We start from the raw sequence: 23,521 nt of genomic DNA on the forward strand, positions 1-23,521 counted from the left end.
TCTTCCACAAACACCCTGAAGATTCGAAGTTCGACAGCTTAGGAAGAGTTACCGGTTTGTCTTTCTGAACCGGTTTCCCTTTAAGCATCCTTTGGAAGGATTTGGCTAATATCGGTTAAGCCGAGAGTAAGCCTGAATTGAGAAAACTTAGCTTCCTATAGCGGCTTCGTGAAGATATCGGCTACTTGTTGATCGGTCGGTACGTATTCCAGCCGGATATGCTTCAGCGTGACATGCTCCCAAATGAAATGATGCCTTATGTCGATGTGCTTGGTTCTGGAGTGGAGAACCGGGTTGTAGGTGATCGCAATGGCACTTGTGTTGTCACAGAAGATCGGGGACTCTTCGGCTATGATACCGAAGTCCTTCAGCTGCTGTTGGATCCAGAGGAGTTGAGAACAGCAACTTCCGGCCGCCAAGTATTCAGCCTCCGCGGTTGATGTAGCCACCGATGTCTGTTTCTTGATGTGCCATGACACTAGTCGGTCACCTAGGAACTGACATGTTCCACTGGTGCTTTTCCTGTCGATCTTGCACCCTGCATAATCTGCGTCTGAATAACTTGTTAGATTGAAGGACGAGTCCTTTGGGTACCACAGACCGACATCAGGTGTGCCTTTTAGATACTTTAGTATCCTCTTTGCGGCTGTGTAGTGGGATTGCTTTGGATTTGCTTGAAATCTTCCACACACACCAACTGCAAACAGGATGTCCGGTCTACTTGCTGTCATGTACAGTAGGGAGCCGATCATGCCCCGGTATGCAATCTGGTCTACCGATTGGCCCTCGTCATCCCTGTCCAACTTAACCGATGAGCTCATTGGAGTAGCTGCCGAGGAGCAGGTGTCCATACCGAATTTCTTTAGCAGCTCCTTGGTATATTTAGGTTGACTGATGAATGTTCCTTCCTTGAGTTGTTTAACCTGAAGACCTAGGAAGAAACTTAATTCTCCCATCATACTCATTTCAAATTTGTCAGTCATCATTTTTGAGAACTTGTCACAAAGCTTCGGATCGGTGGAACCGAAAATAATATCATCCACATAAATTTGAACAAGTAGGATATGTTCCTTCTTTTCAAACATAAACAATGTCTTATCCACTGAACCGATGGTGAAATCATGTTCTAATAGAAATGCGGTTAGCGTATCATACCAGGCTCTAGGTGCTTGCTTTAGACCGTATAAAGCTTTGTTCAGCCGGTATACATGGTTTGGAAATGCAGCATTTTTGAAACCGGGTGGCTGTTCAACGTACACTTCTTCACGTAGATCACCGTTCAGAAATGCACTTTTAACATCCATTTGAAAGACTTTGAAGTTTTTGAAAGCAGCAAATGCAAGAAAAATCCTAATGGCTTCAATCCTGGCTACAGGAGCAAATGACTCTTCAAAGTCAATGCCTTCTTCCTGTTTGTAACCTTGAGCCACTAATCTGGCTTTGTTCCTCGTGACCAATCCGTCCTCATTGATTTTGTTTCTGAATACCCATCTTGTTCCTATGACCGATTGATCTTTCGGTCTGGGAACTAAGTACCAGACTTTACTACTCTCGAACTGGTTTAGCTCTTCTTGCATTCCCAAGATCCAATCCGGATCTGACAATGCTTCATCTATTCTTTTCGGTTCAATCTGGGATATGAAAGCTGAGTTAAAATATCCTTCCAGAAGTTGACTCCTAGTTCGAACAGGTTCTGAAGGGTCACCTATAATTTGCTCAGGAGGATGTTTACTGTTTCTTCTGAGATTCAGTTCAGGAGTGTCTACCAAGTTACCGTTTGTTTGATCAAGGCTAGACTTGTCGGTAGGCTGAACGAGATTGTCAGACCGACCGACTCCCTCGGATTGGACCGAAGTGTCAGCTTCCTGTTGTGGAACAGCTTGATCCGGCTGGGTATCAATGTTACCCATTAGGTCATGGACAAACCGCCTGAAGACCGGAGTCTCATCTTCACTATCAGAATGGATATCATTATTTTCCAATCTGTTGTGTAGATCAAAGCATGAAGCAGTATTGCTATCAACCGATTCATCGAAAACAACGTGGATTGTTTCCTCCATGGTTGCAGTTCTATTATTATATACTCTATATGCTTTACTTACTGCCGAGTACCCTAACATGATGCCGGTATCGGTTTTTGCATCAAAAGCGGTGAGTTGGGTTTTACCATTTATATGAATATAACATTTACAACCGAAAATCCTGAGGTACTTGAGTTTAGGAACTCTGTTAAAATAAACCTCATACGGTGTTTTGTTGTGAAATCTGTTTATCAAAGACCGGTTTTGTGTATGGCATGCAGTGTTGATAGCCTCAGCCCAAAATTTCTGAGCAATGCCAGAATCGGCTATCATAGACCGTGCGGCTTCCTTGAGAGTCCGGTTTCTTCTCTCGGCCAGGCCATTTTGTTGAGGAGTCCTAGCACTAGACAACTCGTGTCTAATGCCGGATTCATCAAGATATGCAGTTAATGTACTATTGGTAAATTCGGTACCTCGATCACTTCGAATGCTATTAATACGAGTTGATTTTTCATTTTGCAAACGCTTAAGAAGTGTGATCAGGTTTGATACAGTTTCACGTTTAGATGGTAGAAATATTACCCATGTATATCTAGAATAATCATCAATAACTACCATGGTATAGAGCATACCTCCTAGGCTAATGACCTGAATCGGTCCAAATAAATCCATGTGAAGAAGATCTAGGCATCGGCTAGATTGAATATTTCCTTTACTCTTAAAAGATGACCTAGTTTGTTTACCCATTTGGCATGCTGAACAGACCTTATCCTGGTTAAATACTATATCAGGAATACCTTCAACTAGCTTTTTACCGCGAATGTAGTTTAAGGTTTTCATGTTTAGATGGTTTAGTCTCTTATGCCACAGCCAGGTTTGATCAGTCTTAGCTATCATGCATATAGGATATTCTACTCTGGTTTTCCAGTCTACCTTGTAAATGTTACCTATCCTATTTCCGGTTAGTAGTACGATGCCTTGAGAATTTTTAACTAAGCATGCATGTTTAAGGAATTCTACCGTGTATCCAGCATCACACATCTGACTAATGCTAAGTAGGTTAAAACTTAGGTTTTCAACTAAAAGTACATTATCAATAGTTAGATTACCATGGACAATCTTACCCTTGCCCACAGTTTTACCTTTTGAGTTGTCACCGAAGGTAATTAGAGCACCGGTTACTGATCTGATGTCGGTTAGCAAATTGCTATTTTCGGTCATGTGCCTGGAGCAACCGCTGTCCAAGAACCATTCGGAGTTTCCTAGCCGTTTCTTTGGATCTTGTTCCTCATTTGCCATGAGGCACATGAGCTCATCATCGCTGTCACTGCGAGCCCACAAACTTCCACCATCGTCGGCGATTAATGCTTTTGGTACCTCACTTCCTTCATCGGTTTGTTGGTAATTGTTTCTGTCATTTTGATAGTCCGGTTTCTGGGTGTCTCTTCTTGGTTTCCTGCATTCCCACTTAAAGTGTCCCAAACAGTTACAGTTGTAGCATCTTACATTGGATTTGTCACCATAGTAGTTGTTCGTTGGTTGACTTCTTTTCATGAACCTCCCAAATTTCTGTGCGAGCATAGCCATGGCGTCCTCAGTAAACTGTTCGGCTGTTCTGATAGGTACGGGTGTAGGAGCCGGTATCGGTGCCGGTGCGGGTACAGGAGCAGGTACAGCCGGTTCTGTAGATGTGATTAGTGCTCTGGTTGATGTTGAGGCCGAGACTTCCTCTTCGGTTCTAGATTTCATTTCGAACTCATATGCCTTGAGATCTTCGAATACATCGTATAGTTTCATCTTACGTAGGCTCTTTGACTCCCTCATTACCATTGTCTTTATATCCCAGGCACTTGGAAGAGATCTCAAAGCCTTCATAACTACCTCTTTGTTCTCATACTTCTTGCCTAGAGTTGCTAGTTCATCTAACACACCAGTAAACCGGTCACTGTATTCCTTCATAGTTTCTCCTGGTTTCATTTTGATACTTTCAAACTTCTGTGTGGCCATCATTATTTTGTTCTCCCTTGTTCTTTCATTTCCTTCAAAGATCTGGATGACCGTGTTCCATGTCTCCTTCGCAGTTTTGCAATCTCTGATCTTGCAGTATGTGTTTCTGTCTATGCTGTTGGAGATCCGGTTTCTTGCATGGTTGTCCAGATTGTTCCTTCTCCTATCTTCAGCCGTCCATTCTTTTCTATCTTTATCAATGAATATCGGTCCTTCGGTTAGAATGGATTCCATTTCATCATCCAAGGTGACTAGGTGCAGGTGCATGCGTGCCTTCCAGTTGGCAAAGTCATCACCTTCTAGCATTGGAGGCCTATCCTGATACATGTTTGCTTGAGTATTGAAACTAACTGCTCTGATACCAATTGTTAGGATCTAGGTCGCCGCTGGTGGACCGGGGGTTGGACCGGTTAGCGGTTCTCACTCGTAGGGTGGTGGTTAATCCGGTTAGAGATTAACACCGGGGTTTCAATACTACACAACCTGTCACAAACCCTTGAACTAGGTTCAAGCGTGGAAGAGGTTTGCTTTCAGGTTGAAGCGGCACGCTTGTGTGATAGGCACGGTCGGTTTCGGATGGTGGAGATTTGGAGATGGTGGGTCGGTTTCGGTAATCTGGATATTCGGTATGGTTAGTGTAAAGTCGGTTTGGAGCGATATGGTTAAGTTAGTCGGTTATATGATGAAGCCGGCAGAAAGTAAATAACACAACAGATTTTATGGATGTTCGGAGATAAAACTCCTACGTCACCCCTTCCTCTCAAAACCGCGAGAAGGATATTCACTAAGGAATACAAGTTCAAGCCGATCGAGACTTATTTCCTGCTCGATAACACACTTACAATTTACACCGAAATTGTAAGATACACTTTAACTTTCAACACTTAGGCTTTCTAGCACAGCACACTTTATCACTTGTAGTAAATGCTCTCAATATCACAGTTGTCTCTTAATGTCTTAAGTCTCTCGTTGTCCCACATTTACTCTTCTGCAACTGCCTCCTTTTATAGGTGAAATATGCCAACGGTCATATTTCACTGCCTTGAATTTGATTGGCTGATCAGAGGTGCAGTGATTCAGTGTTTCAGAGGTTCAGACCTGCGGTCGTCTCCTCAGACCTGATGGTCAATCTCAGACCTGGCATTATGTCTCAGACCTGGCGGTCTGTTCATTCGGTGTGTAGGACAAGCCTGCCGGGTTTGTCTTTTACTTGATATAGGCACTGTCTGTTTGGACAGTTGTCTGTACTTTGAAAATTTCCTTTCTGGCTTATCCCGAAGTAGAAGGATCCGGTAGTACTGTTTTCTGCAGCCTACAGTCTTTCCTCAGACTTGCATGGATATGGAAGTATTCAGTCTGCTCCTTTGGTATCATTCTCAACAGATACCCAAATTGTCTTCTTGTACTAGTCGGCCATTTGACTTGGCCGAATGTCTTTTGGTAGTGATGTAACCGGACTTCTTCCGGTTATTCTTGTCTTGTGGATGATCGGCTGTTTGATGATTTCGGTTTTGAGCTTTGGCCGATCCTTTCTTTGTGCGGTCACGTTCCGAATATTCTTGATCGGTTCAGTAGCTTGACCGGTTAGGTTTCTTTAGTCGGTTTTCTTGTTCATCCGGTCCGGTTCCTTGTTCCTGCATGGAAAGTTTATTTAAGTTAGGTATGTTTGAACCGGTCTGAATTTATCTAACACTAACATCCCTACTCAAACTCAAGATGGAAAATGCTTGAACAACTTGAGATTGAAGACGATCGAGATGTTGAAATGTTGATGGTGTATTCTTCAAACTAGTTCTCCATCCAGTTATAGAATGTCAATTTGTTGATTAATAAACCAGCGAAGACGTCGAACCCCATGGGCATTAAATGTTGGGTGAAACAACAATTAAATAATTCCGACGTTACTCATGAGTCTCAAAATCCATCCAATGACGGGGATGTCCGTGTGTTGCATAAAATAAAACCAGCGAAGAGGTCGAATCTCATGGGCATAAAATTGCTGACTAAAGCAACAACTAAAATCAAAATTCAAAGAATATGATTGCCGAAGTATATTAAAAATCAACCAAAATATCTAAAAAGAAAATACATTATTAAAAATATAAGAATAAAATATTAGAGCCCTCCATCAATGGTTAAGATCACCATTGATGGAGGCAGCGGAAGACTATCACTTAATTGACTTAAGAATGATAACAAGGCTCTAATACCATGTAATGATATATAGAAAAATTGATTGAATTAAATAATATATTTCGGTTACATAAGTTATGTTTATTACATAGACATTATATTTAACTTATAAAAAATAATATAATAATATAAATTAATATTTATATTATCAAAATTTATAATATTGTGAATAATAACATTTTAGCTGGTTGAGAAATGATTGTCTCACTTTGAGAAGAGTTTTGGACGTCGGTTGAAGATTAGACCATCAAGATGAGGATCGACCAAAATTTTTGGATGGTTGCTAGTTTTCTAGATGCAATTGGTTCTCGGCTGAAGAAAGAAAGAGATCCACACCCACCAGGGGCGAAGCCAGGATTTGAAACCTACCCGGGCTAGTTTTATAGTTTGCTGTCACCAATGCCTTTTAGCGACGAAAAATGACCTTTTAGCGACGGAAAATAACCAATAACGACGGTAAATTACCGTCGTTATTGATGAAATACATAAGACTCTCCGGGCTACAGCCCGGGCCAGCTTGCACTTGGCTCCGCCCCTGACACCCACGCTCGTGACCGAGCCTGTGCATGCGCTTGCGTTTGCCTGCTTACGCCCGCAACCCACTAGCCCCTTAGGGCCTATATATTTTATTTATTATATTTTACTTTCACTTTCCCATTTTAGAGACCTATTTAATTTTATAAAAAAAATCAAAAAAACTAAAAATCTGTTTAGTATATTTTTCTTAACAAAAACTTGAATTTTTTTTTGGATTAGGGCATGTTTGGTTTCTTTTATTTATTTTATTTGTTCATATAACTTGCATTTAAAATTTTCAAAAAAAATGAAATTTATTACTTCATGTTTAGAAAATAAAACCTGATTATTTAAAAATTAATTTTGAGATTGGTATTTTGTAGGTACCCATTTTGGAGTTGGCTCTTCGCCCATGAGTATATTCAATTCATATTTTTATATCCGTGCACCTAGGATGACAATGGGGCGGTTCGGGGCGGGGAATGCATTTACCATTCCCACCCCATTTTAATTTCGGGGATTTTTTTAATACCATTCCTGCCCCGTTCGGTTTTTTTCGGTTTCGAAAATCCCGTGGGGCACCGTTAATAATTTTTGTTTATAATAAATAAAAATTATAAAATAAAATTATATAAACGAATTTTTAATATAATATATTATAATATATTAAAAATTTATATTATTATAAAAAATAACTTTATTACTCTTATAAAATATAGTGATTTAATATATTTAATTATGTTTATGATGTTCGGACTGAAATCGGGGCGGGTCGGGGCGGTGGACACAAATACCATCCCCGTCCCATCCCCGTTCGTTTTAGGGAAAAACCGTCTCAAACGGAGCAATTCGGTTCGGTTTTTGCGGGGCAGTTTCAAATTGCCATCCTTACGTGCACCATGACATAATCTAGACATGTGTCCTAAGAAAAGATTGTTACAAGCATAAATGCACGGTTATGTTTGAATTTATAATTAGATGGATGATTTAGATCTTGATAGGTAAACGAGGTATAAAAATGGTATTTTACTAAAAATGAACAAAAGTTAGAATATTGATTTTCGTCTTGAAGGACACGTGAAACATAGCATCGGACAGATAAAAGTTGTACTTACACATAAAACAATGTCATTTTTATTGTGTAATCAAACACCGAACCAATGACAGAATCTCATAATTGCATTTTGTATGCATCTCGTTTTCTTTTTTGATTTCTCATGGAAGACTATCAAGTAGCGAATTTGAAAATTCAACTCGAATTCGATAATTTTAAATAAATTCTAGTCAAGTCTACCATTTTTTTCATTATCTCACCTTCAATATTCGAGTGAATTGTGAATTATAGGGTGTAAAATTATCTAGTAAAAAATGTTGTATAAACAAAGTCCATTTTTAGGTGTTACACACTTATTACCCCCAACTTCTTAGTTCAAGAAAGAAAGTGACATATTGTGGATTCTACATTTATCCAAACCAGAAGTCATTCAATTCATTAGACTTCTTCTCTTTATTTATGGATGCCATTTCATCACCACCCCTCCTAATTAAATTAGGGGAGCTTTAAAGCAATCCCAACTCACTCCTATTTATAATGACCTTGAAAAGTCTTAGCTAACCCCAACAACCGCACTCACTTCATCAACACGACTCCTCTTCTCTCTCCTCTTCCCTGTAATTTCAATATCTCCCCTGCCTTTCTCTTCCTTTCATTCATCAATTACTAATTTCTTATACAAGATTTGAAAAAAGAATATCATGAGTCGAAGTGGCGGTTCAAAGTTAGATTTGCAGTTGAACCTCTCATCGGTCAGGGGTAACCTTCGCCGGCGAGAATCACCACCCGGGACATCTGTATCTGTATCTCCTCCCACCTCATGTCTCTCGTCTGAACTCAACTATGAAGAGGGTGTGACCATGAGGCACTCGGGCAGTCCAGAAGCCACATCCATGGTGTTGGTTGGCTGTCCGAGGTGCCTCATGTATGTTATGCTATCTGAGGAAGATCCTCGTTGTCCTAAGTGCAAAAGCACTGTCTTGCTTGATGTCGGAAACAAGACCCCATCAACGGCCACCGCCGGAAAAAGGAAGGGCAAGAAGAACTAGCTACCCGAAAGTTTAATTTTAATATATTGTTGTCTAATTAAGGCTCTATTTCTTTTTTATTTATTATTTAATCATTTGGGCTAGCGTTATTTGTTCTCCACTTTTTCAGCGGTGAATTACTCCTAGTAGAAAAAATATAAAATAATTAACTGCATATTAAATGAAAAGTGGAGTGCAAATAACGTTTATTTATATTTTATATTATATTATGTAATATGGGTATTATTGTAATTTTGTTGGACAGCAAGACTATGTAGACGGGCTATGATGCTCTATTTGAATTTTTTATTATCTAATTGTTTTTCTTTGATTATTTACTTCACCTATTATAAAATTATTTCATTAATAATAATATATAACAACTCAAACCTACTTGAAAATAACCCAAAATTTTCTTTAAAGAGTGATCTTGTGGTGAAGATAAAGCATTAGGAAACTCTACTATGTTTGGAAATAACTTTAAACAAACTATATTTTTCCCAAAACAATAAGTAACTAGAAAAGGGTGAGTCCAAATCTTATGTGGCCAAACCCTTGTGCCCCTATTGTCAACGAATCAAAATGAATGGAAATATTATATTATTAAAATTGAGTTAATTTTTTTTAAAAAAAATCCAAAACCCAAGCCTAACCAGTTCATTTTCTCATTGCGTCCTTCGTTGTTTCGTTTGTAACCCAAATTTACATTTCTCGCTCTATCACTTCATTAGTGTTCATCATCGGTCTTTATTTCTTCAAATTCACCATTTTATAATTATTTACTATTACTCTCTCTAAACCATTCATAATTTCTTTGATGAGCTAGCTGAGAAATACAACGCTCTTACAACTACTATTGTGTAAAGTTCACTTTACAATAAAGTTGTTGTATAATTAAAAATTAAAATTAATAAATATTGAATTTTAATGAAATTAAGCCTTTTAAATAAAAATTAAAAGATTTATTATATTTATGTTATGTTATTTTAAAATTATTAATTATAGTAATTTTTTAAATATAATATTATTATTATTATTAAATAAAATTAATAATTGTTGAATTATAATGAAACTAAACTTTATAAAATAAAAAATAAAATTGAATTATTACATTTTTAATTGTTATTTTAAAATTATTTATTATAATAAGTATAACAAAAAGAGGATGTAGTTCAAATAGTAGAGAGTTTATTTTGTATGCAAGAGATATGAGGTTCAATCCCCACGTCTCTGATTTACGATAGTTGATGTATAATATCTATCGTGTGAAACGCGCTTTACAACAATTTAAACTAACTTCACACTAACAGTACATTAGCTATCGTGTGAAGCGTTTTACAACACTTCAAACTAACGCTTTACATGAAGATTTGAATCGTTATACACGAGAGAGTTGTATATCAACATTCCATTAGAGCTGTTTTACATCAGCTATCGTGTAATGTTTGCTTCACACGAGAAGTGATTTATTCTTTTAAATGAAATTCTCACAAAAGTCACATCAGAATCACGATTGGCGGCACGTCTGGCACGTTCGATACAATCGGCACGGTCGACATGTTTGCCACATTCGGCACAATCAGAATGGTCGCGCAAAATTCGGTTGTTTGATTTGGTCGTAGGTTACGAGAAACGTGGTTGGAGTCACGATCGTCGGCACATTTGGTACGATTGACATAATCAGCACGTTTGGTACGTTTGTCTAGAAATTGTTCACTTGTGTCACGAATATTGGGTTGGGAAATTATAAATACAGTCGTTAGGGTTGTTTGAGAATAAGTTTAGGGTTGCGATTGCTTTAGGTCATCGATTGCTTTCAGTTCTTAGGACGTTGGGTTGTGAAACAGTGTTAGTAGTTGGCTAGTCTACGGTCATTCCTGGTCGTAGATTTTTCTCGATTATAAGTAAATTGAGTTTGGTTGATTTGTCTGCATTCTTAGTTTGCTGCATTTCAGTTCTTCTGCTAAGATAGGGAGAAAGAATAGTAATAAGGAAAAAGAAGTGTATGACTTTGTGGAAATCAATTCAAGCAAGAAAACGATAAATGAAACAGGAAAAAAAATAGATTTCTGAGAAACAGGAAATGCAGAAATAGAACTCTCAGAAGATTGAGAAAAAAATACATAATGAAACTGAAAATTTGAAGCCTGAAATCAAAAATGATGAAATATGGAAGGTTTGATACACTGAAAGGGCAAATCTCTACGGACTCAATAATCAAATTGCGACATTGTTGTTCCAAGCAAAGAAATGAGAGATTATACTCAGCAAGGAAAAAACACAGCAAACCACTATTCAACTCAATATTCACTATCTTCAGGATTGGAACTTACTAAAACAAAAGGAATACAAGAAGATAGTTAGTTGGACTGTGAAAATAATGTGGGAATTATGAAGTGCCCAAAAATCAAGACATATACTATCAGAAATAATCCAGTTGAAAAGTTAATGAAGTCTGAAAAAAAAATGCAGGACAGAAATACGAAGATGGGGAGAAATATAAAGGCAAAACATACATGGGAGATTTTAAACCAAAAGTTGATATTCTTAAATCCCCTTTTGAGTTTAAATTACATGTTGAAGTGGAGGAAAATGTATTAAAGAATGGGAAAATGTAGTTGTTAGAAACTACATAGGTATGAATCGTGTATCTTTTCCAGTCACTAAGGATATTTTGCTAAAACAATGGGAGTATATGGGACTGGAAAAGGTATCAACAAATATTCATGATTTCTATTTCTTGAAATTCAAGCAGAGAACAAATCTAGAAAATATTTTGAAGCTCGAACACACATATGTTGGGTCAAACTGTATGAACCTACTCAGCAAACCGAAGGAAACAGATCAAATTTGGTTCAAACTAAAGAACATTCCAGCACATATATATTATGCAGAAGCACTTAGCCATTTCGCTAGTCTCTTGGGGAAACCATTATATATGGACCCAATAACGGAGGAAAGCGAACACATCACATATGCTAAGATAAGCATTGAAGTGAATCCTAGAAGCACTTTACCAGCAAAGATGACAGTAATTGATAGAAGAGGCAAACCCATAGACATGGATATTATGTATGAATGGAGGTCAAACAGATGTACGTTCTGCAATACTTTTGAACATCCCTGTAACAAATGTGCGAAAGCAATTAAAGAAAAGAATGAAAATTTAAAAGTTCAAGAGCAAAATGAGGAAGCTGAAACTGAAAAATCAAACAATCAGAATAAGGAAGCTAAAGATAGAGATGCAGATGATGAGAATGATGAAGAATCAAAGGAAATGAAAGATGAAAAATTAAAGACAGAAGAAGCTGGAGAGTCAGAGGAAGGAAATGGGGAAGAATTAGAGGAAGGAAGTGATAAGAATGAAGTGAATGATAGTAAAGAGGAAACATTGAAAGTAGACCGAATCAAGTTAGACAAAAATGAAGAAAAAGGATGTGAAGGTAAATGTGAAATTCCTAAAATACTGAAGCGTAACTCATTTTATCAAATTAGTGTTGGCTTTTTTAAAGTAAAACAAATTCAAGGGAATGAAGCAGTCATAATCAAATGCAACAGTTCAATCACCAATAAAGAAGCATATAGCTAAATAGGTGATTAGAAAAAGTAGGTGGGCTGCGAGAGCAAAAGAATTGGATCTGAAAGTAGCGGAAATGATATTGTCTACATTGAATAAGAATGTTAAGTAGTATGATTGGTATGTTTTAGTTGTCTGTGATCTCTGTTTTTTTGTTTGTTTCTAATTAGATACTCTAGGGTCGTTTGATTCTTTTAATCTAAGTTAGGGTTGTCTAACTTTGATAATTGACCCTTTCTCCCATTTTTGGGCTCTTAATGAAATGGCGTTAAGCTATTTTCAAAAAAAAAAGAAATTCTCACAAAAGCTAAACACGCGGGGAATCGAATCACATACATTTCGGCATGTAAAGCGAGCGCTCTATAATTTGAGCTACATCCCTTTTTGTTTATACTTATTTCTCAATTTAGCTAAATTTGAACACAAATATATGTTAATGTATGTCATTTCCAAGAGAAACATTTCTTAAATATGAATTAAATTATGATTGTTTGTTAAGTTAATTTTATTTTTTTTACTTTGTACTCAATTTGTTTATAATGTAAACAAATAACAATTAATTTATTCACAAAAATATTGAAAGAAAAATTCAGTGAAAATTTAGTTACCATAAATAAGGTTAGAGATATATTAACTACCTCCAAATTGCCCAACTATGAGCAAATGACAATCTATATATATATAATGATGCTTAATTTTTAAAGTGTCCGGATTGCCGGGTCGAGAGCTGTGGTTAATTTGGATATATGTGAGAGTAAATGGATACTTGGGTCGGATTGTGGGTTGACCCGCCCATAAACTTAAAACGGTTAAAAATAAAATTAAAAATGCTATAGGTATGATTCGAACTTGCAATCTAACAAAACAAGTACAATCTTTTAACCAACTAGGCTAATAACACTTTATACTTTAAATTCAACCCAAAATTTCATAAACGCGTGACATTTTAACAATATAAGTTCAACTTTGTAACTAACTAATCTATATATATAATGATGCTTAATTTTTAAAGTGTCCGGTTTCCGGGTCGAGAGCTGTGATTAATTTGGATATATGTGAGAGTAAATGGATACTTGGGTCGGATTGTGAGTTGACCCGCCCATAAAATTTTTACTTTAATATTTTTTTCCACGGATTTTTATATTATTACTCGTGAAAATACACGGATACATGCTAGTTTAATTAAAAACAAAATAGAGGGATGTTGATTATTCAAAGTTAAACACCATTATCTACAAAATTATGTATTTTTCATATAAAGTTTGAAATCTGAACTCTTTACTTGGCGAATTCACTCCAGTTCCTTGATTAAGTCGATGTTATCAACGAACGTCTACTGTAAAGAAATAAAACATTGGCTTATTATTAAACCCTAATTCAAATCATGGGGAAGGATATTCAAAGGAGACTATAACTAAGTTTTATTTATAAATGTAATTTCATCTAAAATAACTAGATCCACAATTAGACAAGATATCTTATCTAAATCCACATTCATATGTATTCTTATCACACGTCACCATTTTTCAAAAAATTTATTGTTGTGAATAGATATTGGTACAATTTAAAACATTTTGTTTGTTTTCAAAATTTTATTTATGTATCTGGATCTAGAGACACAAATAAAATTATTATATAAGTGAAAAAGAAATAAAGAATATCATTCTACATCCATCTGGTTCTAGACATGTTGTTTCATCTAAGAATAAAACAACGACAAGTGAAGCGCAGTAAGGTTAAAGAAGATGACCTATAAAATGAGAAGTTGTGTTGATATATAAATAATAGATAATTTTTATTATGTAATGAACGGCCATTATAAATAATAAAACTTCTTTTTATTTTATAAATGTTAGATTATGATGACCCAAAACATTTAATCAGGGTCTGGGCCAAGCCCACGATATAATAAATAATTTAAAACAAAATAAAATTTTAACTGTCTGATATTGGGCTCACTATGCCCAATTATGTGACTATAAATATATGATCTTAGTTAGAGTTTTATTTATAACATTCACATACAGAATATTTTCTATAAATATTATTTTCTCTATTTAAGTTGTAATCTTCTACTTTACCCATAATGAATCATAAGCCATTGTCTCATATACATCTGCATTTATCGAACAATATTCTACAAGATATTCTGAAGAAGACGAGTGTTGTTGGGTTATGGTTGAAGCTAGAAAACTATGTATGACAAAAAATTTTACTAGTAAGCTAAATTTGAAGTAGCGGTTATATTCTCATCGTATGTCAAAAGGTACGCCTCTAAAAGAGCATATATCGACATTTAAAGAAACTGTTGCTGATTTGGAAGCATTGGAAGTCAAGTATAACGATGAAGATTTAGTTTTAATTTTACTGTGTTCGCTTCCCCCATCTTATATCATGTTTTGATATACTATTCTATTCAGTCACGATGTTATCACTACAACAAATGTTAATGATGTATTATTATCTAAGGAGAAGATGAAACATTGTGTTAGTCATTTTGATGGTCCAGTAGAGTGTCTAACTACTCGAGGAAGAACCCAAGAAATTGGTTCAAAATATTATCAAACAAATGGATCAAATTCAAGAAAACTATGGAAGACTTTCAATTACTGCAAGAAATGAGGCTACATAAAATCTGAGTGTTGAAAGCTATAAAATAAAGTTAAGAAAGAGGATTATATTATGATTGACAAGTAAACAAAAAATTGCGACAAAACCAGTATTGTTGATGCCGAAGATAGTGAAGTCGTCATGGCTTATATTTGCAATGCAAGGTCACAAGATGATTGAATACTCAATTATGGTTGTACGTATCATATGTATGTCAATCGAGACTGGTTTTCAACATACGATATAGTTTTCAAAGGTATTGTGTTAATGGGAGACAATTCATCATGAAAGGTTGTGGGTATAGAAACAATAAAAATCAAGATGTTTTATGGAGCTGTTCGGACACTTGATGATGTGAGACGTCTTCCTGATTTGAAGAAAAATCTTATTTTTATTAGTAATTCAAAAGGTTACAAGTACACTGTTAAAGATGAAGTTATGAAGGTTAATAGATGTATTCTTGTTGTGATGAAAACTGAAAGAAAACTTGACATGTTATATGTTCTTAAAAACTCGCAATGTTGTTGTTGCTACCTCCTCGTTATCTGATGATGATGTCACAAAGATGTGATATATGCGACTTGGTCATATAAGTGAGAATGACATGACCGATTTGAACAAGCGAGGATTTCCATATTGAAGGATTATTAGTGAATTGAAGTTCTGTGAACATTGTGTCATCGACAAGTAGAAAATAATCAAGTTCTTTAAAGGCATCCACAATACTAAAGGAACACTTGATTATATTCACTCTAATCTTTGGGGACCATCTAGGGTGCCTTCTATGGGAGGTTCTTATTATATGCTGACGATTATTGATGATTTCACTAGAAAAGTTTGTGCTTTCTTTTTAAAACAAAAGAGTGATGTGTTCTATAAGTTTAAGGATTGAATGACTATGGTTGAGAAATAGATAGGGAAACCAATAAAATGTGTGTGTACTGATAATGGTTTAAAGTCATGTTCTGAAGAATTTAATTCTCTATGCAAAACTAAAAGAATCGTAAGGCATCATACAATGCATAAGAATCTACTACAGAATGGTGTGACAGAGAGGATGAATAAAACTTTGATGGAGAAGGTGAGTCGTATGCTCCATAATGTTGACTTATCAAAGTCTTTTTGGGCTAAAGCTACAACTTTAGCATGTTTCCTCGTCAATCGTTCTTTGTCAACTGCAAATAATAAACAGACTCCGCAAGAAGTATGGTATGATATTCTTCTAGTTATTCTAATTTAATAATTTTTAGTTGTTCGGCGTATGCTCATGTTGATCAAAGAAAATTGGAAGCTTGGCCTGTGAAGTGTATTTTCATTGGTTATAAATCTGATGTAAAGGTTACAAACTATGGTATCTAGAAACTAAAAAGGTAATAATTAGTCGAGATGTTACTTTCAATAAAAACACTTATGTTACATGTTATATCCTCTATATCTTTTCGAGATAAAATTCAGTAAGAATTTAGCATGTGGAGTTTGAGAGCATATCCGAATTTGAACCTACAACACTACCGTTAACTACATCAGAGTTGTCAATACTTCACCGCTTGTACCACAATATAATATTACTGCTGATAAGCCCATATATGAAATTAGACCTCCTCAGAGACTCGATGAGGAAGGTTATAGTCAAATTCCGGAGATTGATTTTACTGACGTGTTTTCTTCGATTGTAAAACATATTTTGACTCGAGTATTACTTGGTATCGTGACGATGCATATTTTGAAGCTTGATCAGCTAGATGTGAAGACCGTGTTTCTACATGGACTTTTTTATGAAGACATTTATATGCATCAACCTAAAGGATTTACAGTCTTAAGTGAAGATGACATATTTGTAAGAAATTACTTTATGGTTTAAAGAAATCGCCAATGTGGTGGAATAAAAGTTTCGACTCTTTTATGACCACTCATGATTTTAAGAGAAATGATTTTGATAGTTGCGTCTACTTCAAAATCCTTTATCTGTCCAACATTTTGTATGCTAGTCTAGTGAGTTCTCCATTAACAACTCATTTTAAACTCTCTTTAACTATGTCACCTCAGTTTGATGAGGATATCGAGTATTTGTTACAAGCTCCATATTTCATTGCATTAGTTCACTTATGTATGCAATGGTTACTCGATTAGATTTGACATATATAGTAAGTGCAGTTAGAAAATATCTAGAAAATCCAAGTAAAGAGTATTAGAGAGCAATTTGGTGGATTTTAAGTTATTTAAGAAGTTCAACGGACGTTCACCTACAATTTGGGAGGACTAGACATGGAGTTTTCAGTTATGTCAACTCTGATTATGTTGGTGATCTTGATAGAAGGTCCCTTACAAGTTTTGTTTTCTGTATTGGCGGTTTTCCGATTGGTTGGAAAGATACTCTATAGAGTTTAGTCGTGTTGTCTACTACTGAAGTAGAGTACATGATCATTACAGAAATTTGTAAAGCTGATATTTGGCTGAACGGCCTTTTCGGGGAATTCAAGAATGATTTACAGATGACGATAGTCTTTTGTGATAGTCAAAATGATATTTTGCTAACAAAGCACATTGATGTGCGATATCATTTTATACTTGATGTTATTGCTTGTGGTGATATTGATGATGAAGACGCTCACATTTCTAAGTTTGAGCATTGCTCGAACTTAGTTGGTCTTGATTGTTGAAGCCCATTGGGCTTTTGGAAGAGGTGCAGACTACTATGGTTATTGTCTATATTTTGAAGATCAATTTTTAGGCATACTAGATTCATGTCAATGTGGAGATTGTTATATTATGGTGAATCGGATGGGTTTTGATCAGGGTCTAGGACCAGGCCCGCGATATAATAAATAATATAAAATTAAATTAAATTCTAACTATCTGATATTGGGACCACTAGGCCCAATTATGTGACTATAAATATATGGTCTTAGTTAGAGTTTTATTTACAACATTCACACACATAATATTTATCATAATTATTATGTTCTCTCTAAGTTGTAATTTTCTACTTTACTCATAGTGACTTTTTCCTCCTCTACCCGTGGTTTTTCCCGTCTTAGGTTTCCACGTAAATCTTGTGTTATTTACGTAATTTCTTAGTTTATATTCATCTCTTCTTTATCTCGATTAGTCTCAGATTCATATCATTTTTTTCAACAATAAATTATTATCGCACAAAAATTGGTTACTCTATATATTTTTTATATAAAAATCATTATTGCCATAATTTAAATAAAAATTTCTTTCTTTTGAATTTATGATTAATTAATTTATAATTCTAATCATTATAATCGTATAAAAAAAGGGATGTATCTCAAATGGTAGCTCTCGTGTGAAACGAGAATTACAAGATAGTTAATAGTTGTAGTAAAGAAGCTCTAATGTAATTCTCGCATTACACGATACTAGTTTGCAACAACCATTATCGTTAACTTAAAATATTAGAAACACAGTATTAATGAAATACGTTACCTCTCATCATTATCGTTGATGTTATTGTTGGATACCGTGACGTTGCTATTTGTTTCATTAATATTAACAAAATAGAACATTGTTAGTTCTTCAAACAAAACTTTGTTAATTCTCAAAAGTGTATCATTTTTGCGAGTTACAGAGCTTGTTTCTGGTAAAGATTCATAAAGTTTTGGTGAACTACGAAGTTTGTTTCCTGAAATGATTCGTGAAGTTTCGGGGAGCTACTGAGCTTGTTTTAGGCAAAGATTCATGTAATAAATTTCGGACAAATTTTTTTTAATGATTTAGAGAGATAAATCGTAACTAATAATACAATGGTAAATTTGAAAGAGATGAGGAATGATGTTAAGGACTGATGAAGTGATAAAGAGGAAAAATAAATATAGGTTACTAATGGGACGATGAATGACGAAAACGGGGAAATGAATTGATCAGGCTTAGGTTTCAATTTTTTTTTTTTTAAATAACAACTCAATTTTAATAATATAATATTATGATACATTTTGATTGGTTAGCAACATGGGCGTACGAGGGTTTAACCAAAGAAAATCCTAACTAGAAAAGGGTATAAAACCCATGTGGTAAAGCTAATTATTTTTTATATGAAAAATTTATTGTCAAATGATCAATTTCAATTCCGATAATGTTTTTTTATACATCACAATTTGAGATTCTTTATTTTTAAAGTTATACAAAACGAGATTTGTCTTAACGATTTATAATTCCGTCAACTTATTATCTAGATATGACTTGTCAATTTTTTTTATGTAGCTAATATATATAAATATATATATATACAAAAAATTAATAATATGAAGTTCTTTGCGCGCTCTTAATCTCCACCTTTGCCGCTTTACTTTTTTTCACCAACGATTCTAACATCATTCACTTCGCGATTCTCTGATCATCCTCCTTTGCCTTTCATTCATAGCATGCCCCAAAAACTTAAGTCTTCTAACTCGGTATGTTACTATTTACCTTAACGTTGATGTATTAAACCAAGTTAGGACTTATATTAATATGATATCTCTACAAGTTCAATATCTTGAAAATGGAGGTGAAGGAAAAGAAGGTGAACCAGAAGTTGAATTTGAATATGAACAAGAGGTTGATGTAGAAGTTGAAATGGTGGCAAAAGAAAATTTAGAAGATTTTGTTGAGGATATAAGTGAATTTGAACTTAATGTTGAAGAAGGGGTTAAAGTTTGACTAAAGATGAAAGTTTGTTGTTGAAAAAGGGTGTTAATGAGAATCAACATAATTAACTCTATCGAAAGTCAACTCTATGTGTTCCTCTTTGGACAATATCATCAATTCTCGCTCATCGTGTTCCTCCTCCTTCTCGGATAGTACCATCGAATCTAATTGCTCGTGTTCCTTTTCATCCTCCTCCTCAGAAAATACTATTGAATTCAACCATTAGTGTTCCTCCATAACCAAGTCAATTCACTAGATAATCCATATCGATAACAAGTAATATTGTAAGCTCAACCTCTTCATCAAACATATTAAAGATTGGTTCCACTCAATTTGGTCACAAAATCAAGCCACACGAACTAATGTTGAATAAATTACTTGCAATAATAACTACCCATGATAGCTAGAAATAAGAAAATGAATAATATTAGAAAAAAAAAATATTTTCGTCTCAAGAGCGGAAAGCTACATAAACAAAAAAATATATATCTTTTTAATTTAAAAGTGTATGGTTTTTATTTATTTATGGATAATAATTCTTGTTTATGAATAATGTTCTTTATAATATATGTTTTTAGTTTTTTTTGTACAATGATTATCAATTTGATAATAGTTATTTAAAAAATCAGACAATCAAATTTCTTTTCAAACATAAAAAAAAAAAAAAAAAAAAAACATAATTTCAGTTTTAAAAAACCATAGAAACATTTATTTAATTTTTTTTAACAAAAATCATAAATAGAATTGAAAAACAAAAACCATAATATAATTTATAAATCCTAAATTAACCATTTAAGATATATTAACTAGTTAAAAAAGAAATATTTTAATTTAGGGAGGTGTATTTTGTATATTTGTTTTTATAAATAATGTAATGTAAACAATAGTGCAATGATATTATAATTCGTTAAGATAAAAGCTAGTTTTTGTATAATTTTAATAATAAAAACCCCAAATTGTGAGGTTTAAAAATAAATGTTCGAAATTCAAATTAGCCCCAATAAGGAGACCGATTTTATATTTGATTTTATATTTGGACCAATAATTTATTATAATTATATGGATAACATATTCATTATTTAATGAGATAATTTAAATATTAATTAAAATATACAAACTTTTAAGTTTTTACCTTTTAAAAAAACATAATAATAAATATTGAGAATATTTAATTTTATCCAAATAAATCGCTTTCATATAATTTTTTTTAATTATTTTTGTAAATAACCTCACATCAAACCAACCTTTAATATTATCAAGATTGTGTTGTAAAAACTCTTTATTCAAACCTATTCTAGGTAGTTTAATGAAAAAGTAAATATATTAAAAGATATACTATTATTAGGTTTAATATTCTATTCATGTGAAAATATTATTTGTATTAGTTTCTATTAAAGAATAATTTGATGTCAAAACTAACCTTAGGATCTTGTTGAAACAAATGTACCAAAAGTAATTAATTTTAATAAATATTATAAATAGAATGAAAGTCATGATAATAAATATATAATTGTGATGTCAAAACTATTAAAAATGAAGTTTGAAAGCAAAAGAATTAGCTCCGCCTATTATTAACCCATGGATGAATCATCTCCTACTACCATGATTATAAAAAAATAAATTCATTTTTATGCTTATATTCTATGTTATCTATACTAAAAATGTGCATATTTAAAACCCTAAAAATATTTTCGAATATGTTAAAATAAATTATTATTAATTTGATAAATATAGATATATAATTAATTTATATTTTAGAAAATTATATCATTTAATTTAATCTATAAATAAAATATTTCAAACAAAAAATTGTTTTGAAAAATCTCATTTGAGTTATCCTATATAATCCTAATTTATGAAAGTATTTTAATGCAAATCATAATTATTGTCAATTCAAACATGTGGAGCACATATATAACCAATGAGATTTTTTATTTTTTTTAATTTCTTCATATATTTAAAAAATAATTATAAATATATAATTATTTTAATAAAATTTCATTGATTCAGAGAATAAGATTGAAGTGACCCTTCACAGTTGGATATGTTATTACACTTGAATTTGGTGAGATCAATCCATCAACCAAGAAAAAAATAAAATAAAAAATATATAATAATAATAATAATAATAATAATAAATAGTAGATACTTATTTTGAGGGAAGCAAGGATATAATGGAGCATTGAGATTTGAGAGAAAAGGGTTTGGGGGTAGTTTGAGAGCATTGATAGGAATAAAGACTAGATTTTAGATTGAGATATCATTTAAAACAGAATAAATGCAAACAGTAATTGAAGACAGTTGAGAATAGTGAGGCCATAAATATATATACGTATACAACTTTAAGTCCCAATTTCCCATACGTCTCTTCCTCACCCGCCTAATTTAATTTAGTTTTTCTTGAAATAAGAAAAAAAAACTTTTATATTCAAAATGAACAAGAGGAAAATGTATTTCGGTTGTAGAAAAATCAGAAAATAATTCTGGTTAATTATACAGATGAATAGTTGTTAAGTTTTTTTTTATGGAAGTTATATTTTCTTCTAAAAATGGATTAAAATTTCAAAACATATTTATTAGACAATTATATTAATTTTAGAATTAATTGTGTAAAAATAAATAACTTTTTTTATAAAATTTTGAAACATTAAATTTTTTATTGAATAATTATTATCATTTATTTATTAATAAGATTAATAAAACCCAAAACTAATTAATAGAAAAGATAAATAAAATATTTATGAAGTTTATAATGAAATTGTAATTTATTTATTTTTGCATTAATAGTGGTTCAGGACACAAAATTAAAATAAAAACTATTATTTGGTTATGGTTTTGTAACCAAATCTGCCTGGAATCTTTTTAAAATATAAAATTATTTTAAATAATTTTAAATAATTCTTAATAACTTTTGAAATTAATTATAAAAGTAATTAATTTGGGTTCAAGTTAAAATAATCTTTAATTTATTATAATCAAATTAAAATTTAATTATTTGAAAATCCGTCAAAAATTATTTAATTAAAACATAATCGTCAATTGATTTTTGAAAATCAATTAGAAAGCATGTTTGTACTAACATATTTTAACTAGAGTTTTCTTAAGTTCGTAGTTTGGTAATACTCGGGATAGGACTTTCGCGTTTCATCATCTGTACCCGTTTAAAAAACATTTTCTATTTATAAATTTGTCTTTTGAAAATTGGTTGTAAAACATTTTATTTTAACCGATTATTCTTCCGATCATAGACATGCATAGGTTTTTGCGTATTTAAAAAATTGTAACAACAATTATTTAAATGTTGGTTGGTACTTGTTGTTGATGATGACTAGGGAGGAAAATACCTGAAGAATATATCAACTTAAACGCCATTAGGGTGTAGAAATAAATCATATATGAGCCTTTGTTAAATATTTTTTTGTGGAAATATCCCAAAAATATTTTGAAATTATTTTTTTATTTTTTAATATTTTTAGAAAATGATTTGAGGTTCTAAAATTTTAAAAATAATTTAGAATTTGAATATTTGAACCAAATAGGCCTTAGGAACGGTATCCTAGATTATGGGTATGTTTTATCGGTCGAGGGTAGAAAGCCCTCGGTCCTTGTCGGGAACCCCTCGGTCCGGGTTTAGGATCCTCGGTTGGGGTGTTAAGACCTCTCGGTCCTTTGCTAGAATTCTTGGTCAGGTGCTAGAATTCTCGGTCGGACCTCTTAGTCGGACCTCTCGGTCTTATGTGGAAGTCATCGGTCCTAGGTTCGGGAGTTCTCAGTCGGGTGCGATACTCCTCGGTCCTAGGTCTGACTTCTCCGTCCTTAGTGGAGATCATCTATCCTAGGTTTGGGAGTTCTCGGTTGGGTGCGA

The 23,521-nt window shown here is 33.4% G+C and overlaps 1 protein-coding gene across 1 annotated transcript; it reads left to right on the forward strand.

Moving 5' to 3' along the window:
- Positions 1-8,492: 8,492 nt before the first annotated feature.
- LOC124935145 (protein GL2-INTERACTING REPRESSOR 1-like) lies at positions 8,493-8,840 on the forward strand. Its single transcript, XM_047475602.1, has one exon. It carries the CDS (start codon positions 8,493-8,495, stop codon positions 8,838-8,840), a length of 348 nt encoding a protein of 115 aa, XP_047331558.1.
- Positions 8,841-23,521: the final 14,681 nt, after the last annotated feature.

The sequence above is a fragment of the Impatiens glandulifera genome, chromosome 4, assembly GCF_907164915.1.
Source record: "Impatiens glandulifera chromosome 4, dImpGla2.1, whole genome shotgun sequence".
Taxonomy (NCBI): domain Eukaryota; kingdom Viridiplantae; phylum Streptophyta; class Magnoliopsida; order Ericales; family Balsaminaceae; genus Impatiens; species Impatiens glandulifera.